A 16,198-nucleotide genomic window follows, 5' to 3' on the forward strand; every position below is an offset into this window, starting at 1 on the left:
GAGTCCCATCTCTCTCCAACAATCACCTACATACAGTATGTCAACCCCTCTCTCTCTGTGTCTCTCTCTCTCTCTGTCTCTCTCTCTCACCCTGTCTCTCTCCCCCAGGTGAAGGCCAACTCAGTGAAGCAGGAGTTTGAGAAGCAGGATGAGTTGAAGCGGTCAGCCATGCGGGCGGTGGTCGCCCTCCTCACCATCCCCGAGGCGGAGAAGAGTCCCCTGATGAGCGAGTTCCAGTCCCAGATCTCCTCCAACCCCGAGCTGGCTGCCATCTTTGAAAACATCCAGAGAGACTCGTCCTCTGCTAACATGGAGTCCATGGACACCAGCTAAACAATGACTCTCCCACAATCCCCCTCTTCTTCCTTTCATTCCCAAAACATGATGCCGCAACAGCAACAAAAAATACCTGGGAGGGGAGGGGGCCCTTTTATCAATCGTTCCATGATGCATTGCACTGAATCAGCAACAGTTAGAGGAGAAAAAAATAAATAATTGAACTTTAAAACAAAACAAAATGTAAAACGAAAAATACAAGTAAAAGAAAGTTCCTCTTTAAAGCTTTTAAGCTCATCACCACATTTCTCATTTCTAAAAAAAAAAACACAAAATAAATCAATTTTTGGTTTGTTCCATCGTTCCTTTTTGTTGTTGTTTTTTGTTTGGGTTTTCTAATAATTCCTGAATCCCACAGGTACCTCCATGCAGATGTTTGGATGCTGCTGCAGAGTGACTGTTTAAATGCTGAGATGATGACATATGAACTGACTTAAATGGAACTGACTGCCTATAGCTTAACTCTACGAACGATGGGATAGATATATATATATATATATACACACGGCTCCTAACATACAAGACAGGAGGCTTGACTAACATGGGATCTACAGGGGTTAAATCAATACAATTACAGCATATTGAGTTCTATGGTTTCTGGACCGGCACTTTTTTTTGAGTTTTTGTTACCATGGTTCTTACCGGATCAGATTGGGTTGAATTGAATGGGGAGGGGTTTATTTTTGTTGTTTTTGTTACCATGGTTCTTACCGGATCAGATTGGGTTGAATTGAATGGGGGAGGGGTTTATTTTTGTTGTTTTTGTTACCATGGTTCTTACCGGATCAGATTGGGTTGAATTGAATGGGGGAGGGGTTTATTTTTGTTGTTTTGTTACCATGGTTCTTACCGGATCAGATTGGGTTGAATTGAATGGGGGAGGGGTTTATTTTTGTTGTTTTTGTTACCATGGTTCTTACCGGATCAGATTGGGTTGAATTGAATGGGGAGGGGTTTATTTTTGTTGTTTTTGTTACCATGGTTCTTACCGGATCAGATTGGGTTGAATTGAATGGGGGAGGGGTTTATTTTTGTTGTTTTTGTTACCATGGTTCTTACCGGATCAGATTGGGTTGAATTGAATGGGTAGGGGTTTATTTTTTAGTTTGTTTTTGCAAGAATTGAATGTCATTATCGGTGTTTTATTTGTCTTGTCGGCTGTTAGTTAGAACAAAGCTTGGTTGGTGGGGGGGGGGGGGGGGGATTCACACAATCAGAAGAGCTGATGTTTAAAATTGTGTTCAGAAATCTTCTATTAAAGAGGTGTGAGAGACATGGTCAGGACAGGGTGTTCTGTTGAATAAGTGGATAAATATTTAGAAATATTTTTTTTGCCCTCATTTTTTATTTGTACATCGTCTCTTGCATCGACTGGTGGTTGGTTGAGCAGAGGTCATTTGACCTTTGACCCCATTTATCATGTTCAAAACAACCCGATAAGGGAAGGAGCGCGTCTTCGACTAAGGCAGCACCGTACCTCGGGGTGAAAGCCCAGCATTAGGAACAGACCTCTCTGTATGTGGACAGAAGTACATTTTGTGAATAAAAAGCGTGAACTGATTTCTTAGCGTCCAGATCCAGCAACATCAAATTGTATTTGTCCCACGCGCCCAATACAACGGTTGTAGACCTTACAGTTTAAACTGACAAGCTATCTCATTACATTTTTTTGGGGGGGGGGGGGGGGGTCGATGTTACTGCTCCATTCCTTATCCTGTCAGGTGAGTCACAAATGCCTCCCTCTTCCCTATATAGTGCACTGCTTTTGAGGGGGAAGAAAGGTTAACCTTTTTCAGGACGCTCTCTTATGTGTCAACAAAATGACCATCAGTCTGATTGTCCCCCCACTGTGAGGCAGTCTGATGTCCCCCCACTGAGAAGCAGTCTGATGTCCCCCCCACTGAGAGGCAGTCCTTCCATCAGTCTGATGTCCCCCCACTGAGAGGCAGTCCTTCCATCAGTCTGATGTCCCCCCACTGAGAGGCAGTCTGATGTCCCCCCACTGAGAGGCAGTCTGATGTCCCCCCCACTGAGAGGCAGTCCTTCCATCAGTCTGATGTCCCCCCACTGAGAGGCAGTCCTTCCATCAGTCTGATGTCTCCCCACTGAGAGGCAGTCCTTCCATCAGTCTGATGTCCCCCCACTGAGAGGCAGTCTGATGTCCCCCCACTGAGAGGCAGTCCTTCCATCAGTCTGATGTCCCCCCACTGAGAGGCAGTCCTTCCATCAGTCTGATGTCCCCCACTGAGAGGCAGTCCTTCCATCAGTCTGATGTCCCCCACTGAGAGGCAGTCCTTCCATCAGTCTGATGTCCCCCCACTGAGAGGCAGACTGATGTGTCCCCCCCACTGAGAGGCAGACTAATGTCCCCCCCACTGAGAGGCAGTCTGATGTCGTCCCCCCCCACTGAGAGGCAGTCTGATGTCCCCCTCCCCCACTGAGAGGCAGTCTGATGTCCCCCTCCCCCACTGAGAGGCAGTCTGATGTCCCCCCCCCCACTGAGAGGCAGTCTGATGTCCCCCCCCCACTGAGAGGCAGTCCTTCCATCAGTCTGATGTCCCCCACTGAGAGGCAGTCCTTCCATCAGTCTGATGTCCCCCCACTGAGAGGCAGTCCTTCCATCAGTCTGATGTCCCCCCACTGAGAGGCAGACTGATGTGTCCCCCCCACTGAGAGGCAGTCTGATGTCCCCCTCCCCCACTGAGAGGCAGTCTGATGTCCCCCTCCCCCACTGAGAGGCAGTCTGATGTCCCCCCCCCCACTGAGAGGCAGTCTGATGTCCCCCCCCCACTGAGAGGCAGTCTGATGTCCCCCCCCCCCCCCACTGAGAGGCAGTCTGATGTCCCCCCCCCCCCACTGAGAGGCAGTCTGATGTCCCCCCCCACTGAGAGGCAGTCTGATGTCCCCCCCCCACTGAGAGGCAGTCTGATGTCCCCCCCCCCCCCCCACTGAGAGGCAGTCTGATGTCCCCCCCCCCCCACTGAGAGGCAGTCTGATGTCCCCCCCCCACTGAGAGGCAGTCTGATTTCCCCCCCCCCCCCCCCCCCCCACTGAGAGGCAGTCTGATGTCCCCCCACTGAGAGGCAGTCTGATGTCCCCCGCCCACTGAGAGGCAGTCCTTCCATCAGTCTGATGTCCCCCCACTGAGAGGCAGTCTGATGTCCCCCCACTGAGAGGCAGACCTTCCTGAGGGACCTGAGAAAGGGAACCGTAACAGTATGGAGTCCGACGTGGCTGATTGATGTGAGCTCCATGTGCACGACAGAGGAAGGTGCAGGAGTATAGCTTATACACTGACTACAGGTTTATATGTGTAGATATATGAAGCTATAGGTTTACATGTATAGATACAGTTGAAGTCAGAAGTTTACATACACCTTAGCCAAATGCATTTAAACTCAGTTTTTCACCATTCCTGACATTTAATCCTGGTATAAAAAAACTCCCTGTCTTAGGTCAGTTAGGATCACCACTTTATTTTAAGAACGTGAAATGTCAGAATAATAGTAGAGTGATTTTTTTATTTCAGCTTTTTATTTATTTCATCACATTCCCAGTGGGTCAGAAGTTTACATACAAATTGAGTGTTTTTGGTAGCATTGTCTTTAAATTGTTTAACTTGGGTCAAACGTTTCGGGTAGCCTTCCTCAAGCTTCCCACAATAAGTTAGGTGAATTTTGGCCCATTCCTCCAGACAGAGCTGGTGTAACTGAGTCAGGTTTGTAGGCCTCCTTGCTCACACACGCTTTTTCAGTTCTGCCCACATATTTACTATAGGATTGAGGTCAGGACTTTGTGATGGCCACTCCAACACTTTCACTTTGTTGTCCTTAAGCCATTTTGCCACAACTTTGGAAGTATGCTTGGGGTCAACGTCCATTTGGAAGACCCATTTGCAACCAAGCTTTAACTTCCTTCCTGTCTTGAGATGTTGCTTCAATATATCCACATAATATTCCTTTTCATGATGCCATCTATTTTGTGAAGTGCACCAGTCCCTCCTGCAGCAAAGCACCCCCACAACATGATGCTGCCACAACCCGTGCTTCATGGTGGGGATGGTGTTCTTCAGCTTGCTAGCTTCCCCTTTTCCCTCCAAACATAACAATGGTCATTATGGCCAAACAGTTCATTTTTTGTTTCATCAGACCAGAGGACATTTCTCCAAAAAGTACGATCTTTGTCCCCATATGCAGTTGCAAACCATAGTCTGGCTTTTTTTATGGCAGTTTTGGAACAGTGGCTTCTTCCTTGCTGAGCGGCCTTTCTGGTTATGTCGATATAGGACTTATTTTACTGTGGATATAGATACTTTTGTACCTGTTTCCTCCAGCATCTTCACAAGGTCCTTTGCTGTTGCTCTGGGATTGATTTGCACCTTTCGCACCAAAGTACATTAATCTCTAGGAGACAGAACAAGTCTCCTTCCTGAGCAGTATGACGGCTGCGTGGTCCCATGGTGTTTATACTTGTGTACTATTGTTTGTACAGATGAACGTGGAACCTTCAGGCGTTTGGAAATTGCTCCCAAGGATGAACCAGACTTGTGGAGGTCTACCATTTTTGACTGATTTCTTTTGATTTTCCCATGATGTCATGGAAAGAGGCACTGAGTTCGAAGGTACACCTCCAATTTGACTCAAATGATGTCAATTAGCCTATCAGAAGCTTCTAAAGCAATGACATCATTTTCTGGAATTTTCTAAGCTGTTTAAAGGCACAGTCAACTTGGTGTATGTGAACTTCTGACCCACTGGAATTGTAATACAGTGAAATAATCTGTAAACAATTGTTGGAAAAATTACTTGTCACGCACAAAGTAGATGTCCTAACCAACTTGCCAAAACTATAGTTTGTTAACAAGAAATGTGTGGAGTGGTTGAAAAACAAGTTTTAATGACTCCAACCTAAGTGTATGTAAACTTCTGACTTCAACTGTATATAAAGCTCAGTATTTCTTGCTCTTGAGAGTTCAGGTGTGATGAGGTATGGTAAATAAATCCATCTATGGAAAAATGCCCAAATAAAGAGGTCAATTTCTGCCTGAATTAATGCTGTCATTCATGATCCCTCTAGTGCAGGGATAGGCACATTCGATGGGGGACCGCAGTGGCTCATGGGTCTGCGTACCCACGTCCATACCCAGACATGCACCCAGAGCCGGCCCTATCCATATCCAGACGTGCACCCAGAGCCGGCCCTATCCATATCCAGACGTGCACCCAGAGCCGGCCCTCGCCTTTTAGGGGCCCTAATCATACCCAGAAATGCAAACTGAGCCGGCCCTAGGCCTTTCGGGGCCCTGAGCAAAATGTTGTTGCGGTGTGAAAACATGGTTGTGTTTGGAAGAACAATTCTGATATTCTTTTTCTACTAATTGGTCTTTTGACCAATCACAGATCTTTTTCAGAGCTGATCCAATTGGTCAAAAGACCAGTGAGTGAGAAAGAAACATGCATAATTGGTCTGCCGATGTAAACACATGTAATTCATGCCATAATGCTACCCTCCAAGCAGCAGGCCAGTGCCATAATGCTACCCTCCAAGCAGCAGACCAGTGCCATAATGCTACCCTCCAAGCAGCAGGCCAGTTCCATAATGCTACCCTCCAAGCAGCAGGCCAGTTCAATAATGCTACCCTCCAAGCAGCAGGCCAGTTCAATAATGCTACCCTCCAAGCAGCAGGCCAGTGCGATAATGCTACCCTCCAAGCAGCAGGCCAGTGCCATAATGCTACCCTCCAAGCAGCAGGCCAGTGCCATAATGCTACCCTCCAAGCAGCAGACCAGTGCCATAATGCTACCCTCCAAGCAGCAGGCCAGTTCCATAATGCTACCCTCCAAGCAGCAGGCCAGTTCCATAATGCTACCCTCCAAGCAGCAGGCCAGTTCCATAATGCTACCCTCCAAGCAGCAGGCCAATACTCACCAACCATTCTAAAGATGGTAAAAGACGTGCCGATTCTCTTCAAAACCCAAACCTTTGCTGTGTTAGTTGACTGCAGCGAGTCTCATAACTCAACATAGATAATACGTCCAGTTGATGAAAACCCAAACCTTTTAAAGATGACGTTCATCATAGAAAATCTATCTCTGCAAAGGTCACTAGCTCCTCGACGCTAAACGACTGATCCATGTCTGTTCAGTTTTATAGTCCTAAGAAGGACACCTATCAGCATTGTATACGCGCCAAAGATGGCAGGGACATCCCAGATCATCAAAATAAAAATGTTTTATTGTCACATACACCAGGATAGGTCAGTGAAACGGTTTCACAGGGTGTAGCCATAGTAGTACGGCACACCTAGATCAAATTAAGACTAAGTGCCTTGCTCAAGGGCACATCGACAGATTTTTCTCACATCGTCTGCTCAAGTATTCGAACCGGCTACTTTTTAGTTACTGGACCAGCTCTTTAACCGCTAGGCTACATGCTACTTCAGAATCAGAAATGAACTTTTGTAAAGTTCCTCAATGTATTTCTCACTTGTCCCCAATTTGTTGCTGATCAGATGAAAAGGGGGGGATCTAATGTTCCACGCGAGCAGGTAAGCTAATTAATTAATTAACGTGGAGGGCCAATTAGAGGGCTGATAATAAGCTTTGGAAGGTTGAAGGATCATTTAATTAGCTCATTAAGGAGGAGAAGTGGAGTGGACATCTTCACCTCAGGTTGTGTCCCCATTCTCCACCCTTCCCCTGAAGTATGCATGTTTACACTGGTGTACACACTTCCAGGGGAAGGAAGGTCAATTGAGATGCAGCCTTTGACTCCGTTGAGGTCCTTGAACTGACTTCACTCTGCCATTGACCAGTAGGGAGCAGTGGTCACCAGTAAATATTATAGATTAAAGCCAAACAACATTTCTGAACTGGTTTTATTTAACCACTAGGCTACGTGGGGCGGCAGGTAGCCTAGTGGTTAGAGCATCGGGCCCAGTAACTGGAAGGGAACTGGTTTTATTTAACCACTAGGCTACGTGGGGCGGCAGGTAGCCTAGTGGTTAGAGCATCGGGCCCAGTAACTGGAAGGGAACTGGTGTTATTTAACCACTAGGCTACGTGGGGCGGCAGGTAGCCTAGTGGTTAGAGCATCGGGCCCAGTAACTGGAAGGGAACTGGTGTTATTTAACCACTAGGCTACGTGGGGCGGCAGGTAGCCTAGTGGTTAGAGCATCGGGCCCAGTAACTGGAAGGGAACTGGTGTTATTTAACCACTAGGCTACGTGGGGCGGCAGGTAGCCTAGTGGTTAGAGCATCGGGCCCAGTAACTGGAGGGGAACTGGTGTTATTTAACCACTAGGCTACGTGGGGCGGCAGGTGGTTAGCGCATCGGGGCCAGTAACTGGAAGGTTGCTGGATCAAATAGAATCTGTCGTTCCGCCCCTGAACAAGGCAGTTAACCCACTGTTCCCCTGAACAAGGCAGTTAACCCACTGTTCCCCTGAACAAGGCAGTTAACCCACTGTTCCCCTGAACAAGGCAGTTAACCCACTGTTCCCCTGAACAAGGCAGTTAACCCACTGTTCCCCTGAACAAGGCAGTTAACCCACTGTTCCCCTGAACAAGGCAGTTAACCCACTGTTCCCCTGAACAAGGCAGTTAACCCACTGTTCCCCTGAACAAGGCAGTTAACCCACTGTTCCCCTGAACAAGGCAGTTAACCCACTGTTCCCCTGAACAAGGCAGTTAACCCACTGTTCTGAGGCCGTCATTGTAAATAAGAATTTGTTCTTAACTGACTTGCCTAGTTAAATAAAGGTCAAAATGACTTCTCTCCAAACAATCAACTGAACTGGTAATCTATCTCTCCAAACAACATGAACTGAACTGGTAATCTATCTCTCCAAACAATGAACTGAACTGGTAATCTATCTCTCCAAACAATGAACTGAACTGGTATTCTATCTCTCCAAACAACATCAACTGAACTGGTATTCTATCTCTCCAAACAACATGAACTTATCTCTGAAACTGCAACTAATACCAAACAATGACAGAAAGACTATCAGGTATTTAGGTCCCACTTCATTGTATAGTCCTTGTCTATATATGCTGGAACTAGCAGCAGCAGCTCTATGCTTGGTGAGTCCTTGTAAATGGTCTATATATGCTGGAACTAGCAGCAGCAGCTCTATGCTTGGTGAGTCCTTGTAAATGGTCTATATATGCTGGAACTAGCAACAACAGCTCTATGCTTGGTGAGTGTGTGCTCTGTGTGGATTATGTGAGGGAGCTAATGATTGTAGTGTCTGGAATGTGTGATGCACTGTAGGCGGGGCTTAGTCCCTCTGGTGTGGCCTGATAGGAGAGCTCTCCTCTGGGAGAACACTGTAGGCGGGGCTTAGTCCCTCTGGTGTGGCCTGATAGGAGAGCTCTACTCTGGGAGGACACTGTAGGCGGGGCTTAGTCCCTCTGGTGTGGCCTGATAGGAGAGCTCTCCTCTGGGAGAACACTGTAGGCGGGGCTTAGTCCCTCTGGTGTGGCCTGATAGGAGAGCTCTCCTCTGGGAGAACACTGTAGGCGGGGCTTAGTCCCTCTGGTGTGGCCTGATAGGAGAGCTCTCCTCTCTGTTACCTCCTTTCTAGTAGAAGAGGAAGTAACCGAGAGGACCAGCCTGGATACTTTCTACATTGTCCCGGCTGGTCCTCTCTGTTACCTACCAGGCTGGTCCTCTCTGTTACCTACCAGGCTGGTCCTCTCTGTTATCTCCTCTGTGTTTTTGCTGATAGGAATGTTCACAGTCCACTGAGCTGCCTCTAAAGCCATGTTTCTCAACCCTCCCTTTGGGGTCCCCCAGACGTTTCACCTGATTCACCTATTCAAGGGCTTGGTGATTAGTTGACAAGTTGAATCAGGTGGGGTCCCTGACGCAGCTAGAGTTTTTAATATCTAATCACAAACACAAGGGCTCAACTTGCATATCTCTCAAACACAGGGCTCAACTCACATATCTCTCAAACACAGGGTTCAACTTACGTATCTCTCAAACACAGGGCTCAACTTACGTATCTCTCAAACACAGGGCTCAACTTACGTATCTCTCAAACACAGGGCTCAACTTACGTATCTCTCAAACACAGGGCTCAACTTACGTATCTCTCAAACACAGGGCTCAACTTACGTATCTCTCAAACACAGGGCTCAACTTACGTATCTCTCAAACACAGGGCTCAACTTACGTATCTCTCAAACACAGGGCTCAACTTACGTATCTCTCAAACACAGGGCTCAACTTACGTATCTCTCAAACACAGGGCTCAACTTACGTATCTCTCAAACACAGGGCTCAACTCACATATCTCTCAAACACAGGGCTCAACTTACGTATCTCTCAAACACAGGGCTCAACTTACGTATCTCTCAAACACAGGGCTGAACTCACATATCTCTCAAACACAGGGCTCAAATCACAGATCTCTCAAACTCAGCTCTCACAAACACAAGGCTCAACTCACAGGTCTCCTCTTAAACACAGGGCGCAACTCAAATATCTTTCAAACACAGGGCTCAGGTCACAGATCTCTCAAACAAGGCTCAACTCACAGGTCTCCTCTCAAACAAGGCTCAACTCACAATTCTCTCACCCCCAGGGGTAAACTCATAGATCTCTCAAATACATATCTCCCAAACACAGGGCTCAACTCACAGATCTCTCAAACACAGATGTCATAAACACAAGGCTCAACTCACAGGTCTCCTCTCAAACACAGGGCTCAACTCACAATTCTCTCACCCCCAGGGGTAAACTCATAGATCTCTCAAATACATATCTCTCAAACACAGGGCTCAACTCACAGATCTCTCAAACACAGATGTCATAAACACAGGGCTCAACACTCAAACACAGGGCTCAACTCAGGTTGACTTTGGATACGAGTCAGAGGAAACAAGTTCATAGTCTAAGGTAATGTTTTGTTAATCAGTGATAATGGTCTACCTGGGGGGAAAAAACACATACTGTAAGGGCAAAATCATTTCAAACCTCAAGGTAAAATCCTATAAATCTAGATGATGGTAGCCTAAATCTATTCTGATGCAATCAACTGTGGTAATGTCTTTAGAGTTATAGGTCTAACAGGTCACACTACGTCTCAGTTATATTAGACTGAGTAGTCCCTGGTCCTTCAGGTCTAACAGGTCACACTACGTCTCAGTTATATTAGACTCAGTAGTCCCTGCTCCTTCAGGCTGAGTAGTCCCTGCTCCTTCAGGCTGAGTAGTCCCTGCTTAGATTAGACAACAGGAGAGAGAGGGGTAGTCTGTATGTAGATTAGACAACAGGAGAGAGAGGGGTAGTCTGTATGTAGATTAGACAACAGGAGAGAGAGGGGTGGTCTGTATGTAGATTAGACAACAGGAGAGAGAGGGGTAGTCTGTATGTAGATTAGACAACAGGAGAGAGAGGGGTAGTCTGTATGTAGATTAGACAACAGGAGAGAGAGGGGTAGTCTGTATGTAGATCAGACAACAGGAGAGAGAGGGGTAGTCTGTATGTAGATCAGACAACAGGAGAGAGAGGGGTAGTCTGTATGTAGATCAGACAACAGGAGAGAGGTAGATCAGACAACAGGAGAGAGAGGGGTAGTCTGTATGTAGATCAGACAACAGGAGAGAGGGGGGTAGTCTGTATGTAGATCAGACAACAGGAGAGAGGTGGTCTGTATGATTTAAAGGGCAGACTGTATAATGCATCACAGGGCCTGTATTGAGGAGTGTTGGTTTATGGGGTTGGAAGATAATGGGGATGTTGTTGTTTATCAGATGCTGACGTTCCTGATGCTGGCTAGACTCTCCACTCTGTGTCCCAGTGCTGTGCTACAGAGGCTGGACAGACTGGTTGAGCCGCTACGTGCCACCTGCACCACCAAGGTGAGACCAGACACACTGTCCCTGGTATAGTACCATTCACAGAGACCAGACACACTGTCCCTGGTATAGTACCATTCACAGACACACTGTCCCTGGTATCGTACCATTCACAGAGACCAGACACACTGTCCCTGGTATAGTACCATTCACAGAGACCAGACACACTGTCCCTGGTATAGTACCATTCACAGAGACCAGACACACTGTCCCTGGTATCGTACCATTCACAGAGACCAGACACACTGTCCCTGGTATAGTACCATTCACAGACACACTGTCCCTGGTATAGTACCATTCACAGACACACTGTCCCTGGTATAGTACCATTCACAGACACACTGTCCCTGGTATAGTACCATTCACAGACACACTGTCCCTGGTATAGTACCATTCACAGACACACTGTCCCTGGTATAGTACCATTCACAGAGACCAGACACACTGTCCCTGGTATAGTACCATTCACAGACACCAGACACACTGTCCCTGGTATAGTACCATTCACAGACACCAGACACACTGTCCCTGGTATAGTACCATTCATAGAGACCAGACACACTGTCCCTGGTATAGTACCATTCATAGAGACCAGACACAACACTGTCCCTGGTATAGTACCATTCACAGAGACCAGACACAACACTCTCCCTGGTATAGTACCATTCACAGACACACTGTCCCTGGTATAGTACCATTCACAGACACACTGTCCCTGGTATAGTACCATTCACAGAGACCAGACACACTGTCCCTGGTATAGTACCATTCATAGAGACCAGACACACTGTCCCTGGTATAGTACCATTCACAGAGACCAGACACACTGTCCCTGGTATAGTACCATTCACAGAGACACTGTCCCTGGTATAGTACCATTCACAGACACACTGTCCCTGGTATAGTACCATTCACAGAGACCAGACACACTGTCCCTGGTATAGTACCATTCACAGACACCAGACACACTGTCCCTGGTATAGTACCATTCATAGAGACCAGACACACTGTCCCTGGTATAGTACCATTCACAGACACCAGACACACTGTCCCTGGTATAGTACCATTCATAGAGACCAGACACACTGTCCCTGGTATAGTACCATTCACAGAGACCAGACACAACACTGTCCCTGGTATAGTACCATTCACAGACACACTGTCCCTGGTATAGTACCATTCACAGACACACTGTCCCTGGTATAGTACCATTCACAGAGACCAGACACACTGTCCCTGGTATAGTACCATTCACAGAGACCAGACACACTGTCCCTGGTATAGTACCATTCACAGACACACTGTCCCTGGTATAGTACCATTCACAGACACACTGTCCCTGGTATAGTACCATTCACAGAGACCAGACACACTGTCCCTGGTATAGTACCATTCACAGACACCAGACACACTGTCCCTGGTATAGTACCATTCATAGAGACCAGACACACTGTCCCTGGTATAGTACCATTCACAGACACCAGACACACTGTCCCTGGTATAGTACCATTCACAGACACACTGTCCCTGGTATAGTACCATTCACAGACACACTGTCCCTGGTATAGTACCATTCACAGACACACTGTCCCTGGTATCGTACCATTCACAGAGACCAGACACACTGTCCCTGGTATAGTACCATTCACAGAGACCAGACACACTGTTCCTGGTATAGTACCATTCAGAGACCAGACACACTGTCCCTGGTATAGTACCATTCACAGAGACCAGACACACTGTCCCTGGTATAGTACCATTCACAGAGACCAGACACACTGTCCCTGGTATCGTACCATTCAGAGACCAGACACACTGTCCCTGGTATAGTACCATTCACAGAGACCAGACACACTGTCCCTGGTATAGTACCATTCACAGAGACCAGACACACTGTCCCTGGTATAGTACCATTCACAGACACCAGACACACTGTCCCTGGTATCGTACCATTCACAGACACCAGACACACTGTCCCTGGTATAGTACCATTCACAGAGACCAGACACACTGTCCCTGGTATAGTACCATTCACAGACACCAGACACACTGTCCCTGGTATAGTACCATTCACAGACACACTGTCCCTGGTATAGTACCATTCAGAGACCAGACACACTCCCTGGTATAGTACCATTCACAGACACACTGTCCCTGGTATAGTACCATTCACAGACACACTGTCCCTGGTATAGTACCATTCACAGAGACCAGACACACTGTCCCTGGTATAGTACCATTCACAGACACGCTGTCCCTGGTATAGTACCATTCACAGACACACTGTCCCTGGTATAGTACCATTCACAGAGACCAGACACACTGTCCCTGGTATCGTACCATTCACAGACACCAGACACACTGTCCCTGGTATAGTACCATTCACAGAGACCAGACACACTGTCCCTGGTATAGTACCATTCATAGAGACCAGACACACTGTCCCTGGTATAGTACCATTCACAGACACCAGACACACTGTCCCTGGTATAGTACCATTCATAGAGACCAGACACACTGTCCCTGGTATAGTACCATTCACAGAGACCAGACACACTGTCCCTGGTATAGTACCATTCACAGAGACCAGACACACTGTCCCTGGTATAGTACCATTCACAGAGACCAGACACGCTGTCCCTGGTATAGTACCATTCACAGACACACTGTCCCTGGTATAGTACCATTCACAGACACACTGTCCCTGGTATAGTATCATTCACAGAGACCAGACACACTGTCCCTGGTATAGTACCATTCATAGAGACCAGACACGCTGTCCCTGGTATAGTACCATTCACAGACACACTGTCCCTGGTATAGTACCATTCACAGACACACTGTCCCTGGTATAGTACCATTCACAGACACACTGTCCCTGGTATAGTACCATTCACAGACACACTGTCCCTGGTATCGTACCATTCACAGACACCAGACACACTGTCCCTGGTATAGTACCATTCATAGAGACCAGACACACTGTCCCTGGTATAGTACCATTCACAGAGACCAGACACACTGTCCCTGGTATAGTACCATTCACAGAGACCAGACACAACACTCTCCCTGGTATAGTACCATTCAGGGATGTGTTAGAGTCCCATCTCTCTCCAACAATCACCTACATACAGTATGTCAACCCCTCTCTCTCTGTGTCTCTCTCTCTCTCTGTCTCTCTCTCTCACCCTGTCTCTCTCCCCCAGGTGAAGGCCAACTCAGTGAAGCAGGAGTTTGAGAAGCAGGATGAGTTGAAGCGGTCAGCCATGCGGGCGGTGGTCGCCCTCCTCACCATCCCCGAGGCGGAGAAGAGTCCCCTGATGAGCGAGTTCCAGTCCCAGATCTCCTCCAACCCCGAGCTGGCTGCCATCTTTGAAAACATCCAGAGAGACTCGTCCTCTGCTAACATGGAGTCCATGGACACCAGCTAAACAATGACTCTCCCACAATCCCCCTCTTCTTCCTTTCATTCCCAAAACATGATGCCGCAACAGCAACAAAAAATACCTGGGAGGGGAGGGGGCCCTTTTATCAATCGTTCCATGATGCATTGCACTGAATCAGCAACAGTTAGAGGAGAAAAAAATAAATAATTGAACTTTAAAACAAAACAAAATGTAAAACGAAAAATACAAGTAAAAGAAAGTTCCTCTTTAAAGCTTTTAAGCTCATCACCACATTTCTCATTTCTAAAAAAAAAAACACAAAATAAATCAATTTTTGGTTTGTTCCATCGTTCCTTTTTGTTGTTGTTTTTTGTTTGGGTTTTCTAATAATTCCTGAATCCCACAGGTACCTCCATGCAGATGTTTGGATGCTGCTGCAGAGTGACTGTTTAAATGCTGAGATGATGACATATGAACTGACTTAAATGGAACTGACTGCCTATAGCTTAACTCTACGAACGATGGGATAGATATATATATATATATATACACACGGCTCCTAACATACAAGACAGGAGGCTTGACTAACATGGGATCTACAGGGGTTAAATCAATACAATTACAGCATATTGAGTTCTATGGTTTCTGGACCGGCACTTTTTTTTGAGTTTTTGTTACCATGGTTCTTACCGGATCAGATTGGGTTGAATTGAATGGGGAGGGGTTTATTTTTGTTGTTTTTGTTACCATGGTTCTTACCGGATCAGATTGGGTTGAATTGAATGGGGGAGGGGTTTATTTTTGTTGTTTTTGTTACCATGGTTCTTACCGGATCAGATTGGGTTGAATTGAATGGGGGAGGGGTTTATTTTTGTTGTTTTTGTTACCATGGTTCTTACCGGATCAGATTGGGTTGAATTGAATGGGGGAGGGGTTTATTTTTGTTGTTTTTGTTACCATGGTTCTTACCGGATCAGATTGGGTTGAATTGAATGGGGAGGGGTTTATTTTTGTTGTTTTTGTTACCATGGTTCTTACCGGATCAGATTGGGTTGAATTGAATGGGGGAGGGGTTTATTTTTGTTGTTTTTGTTACCATGGTTCTTACCGGATCAGATTGGGTTGAATTGAATGGGTAGGGGTTTATTTTTTAGTTTGTTTTTGCAAGAATTGAATGTCATTATCGGTGTTTTATTTGTCTTGTCGGCTGTTAGTTAGAACAAAGCTTGGTTGGTGGGGGGGGGGGGGGGGATTCACACAATCAGAAGAGCTGATGTTTAAAATTGTGTTCAGAAATCTTCTATTAAAGAGGTGTGAGAGACATGGTCAGGACAGGGTGTTCTGTTGAATAAGTGGATAAATATTTAGAAATATTTTTTTTGCCCTCATTTTTTATTTGTACATCGTCTCTTGCATCGACTGGTGGTTGGTTGAGCAGAGGTCATTTGACCTTTGACCCCATTTATCATGTTCAAAACAACCCGATAAGGGAAGGAGCGCGTCTTCGACTAAGGCAGCACCGTACCTCGGGGTGAAAGCCCAGCATTAGGAACAGACCTCTCTGTATGTGGACAGAAGTACATTTTGTGAATAAAAAGCGTGAACTGA

At 46.6% G+C, this 16,198-nt stretch overlaps 2 protein-coding genes across 3 annotated transcripts in view; both read left to right on the plus strand.

The window, feature by feature from the left end:
• The window catches only part of LOC116361848 (cullin-associated NEDD8-dissociated protein 1), a 67,240-nt gene extending 65,344 nt beyond the window's left edge, over positions 1-1,896 (plus strand). For both annotated transcript variants that reach the window (XM_031816148.1, XM_031816147.1), the window contains exon 23: positions 109-1,896. In XM_031816148.1, the coding sequence (XP_031672008.1) occupies positions 109-333 (225 nt within the window). In that variant the 3' untranslated portion in view covers positions 334-1,896. The remainder of the gene's footprint in view (positions 1-108) is intronic.
• A 9,175-nt stretch (positions 1,897-11,071) lies between these two features.
• Positions 11,072-16,198, plus strand: LOC116361849 (cullin-associated NEDD8-dissociated protein 1-like). Its single transcript, XM_031816151.1, has 2 exons — positions 11,072-11,207; positions 14,411-16,198. The coding sequence occupies exons 1-2, from the start codon at positions 11,100-11,102 to the stop codon at positions 14,633-14,635; spliced, it is 333 nt and encodes a 110-aa protein (XP_031672011.1). The 5' UTR covers positions 11,072-11,099; the 3' UTR covers positions 14,636-16,198.

Source organism: Oncorhynchus kisutch, unplaced genomic scaffold (genome assembly GCF_002021735.2).
Source record: "Oncorhynchus kisutch isolate 150728-3 unplaced genomic scaffold, Okis_V2 scaffold751, whole genome shotgun sequence".
Taxonomy (NCBI): Eukaryota; Metazoa; Chordata; class Actinopteri; order Salmoniformes; family Salmonidae; genus Oncorhynchus; species Oncorhynchus kisutch.

Coding starts and splice junctions, on each gene's coding strand:
- LOC116361849 (XM_031816151.1), top strand. CDS start 11,100: ATGCTGACGTTCCTGATGCTGGCTAGACTCTCCACTCTGTGTCCCAGT. Junction 11,208..14,410: donor GTGCCACCTGCACCACCAAG/GTGAGACCAGAC, acceptor TCTCTCCCCCAG/GTGAAGGCCAACTCAGTGAA.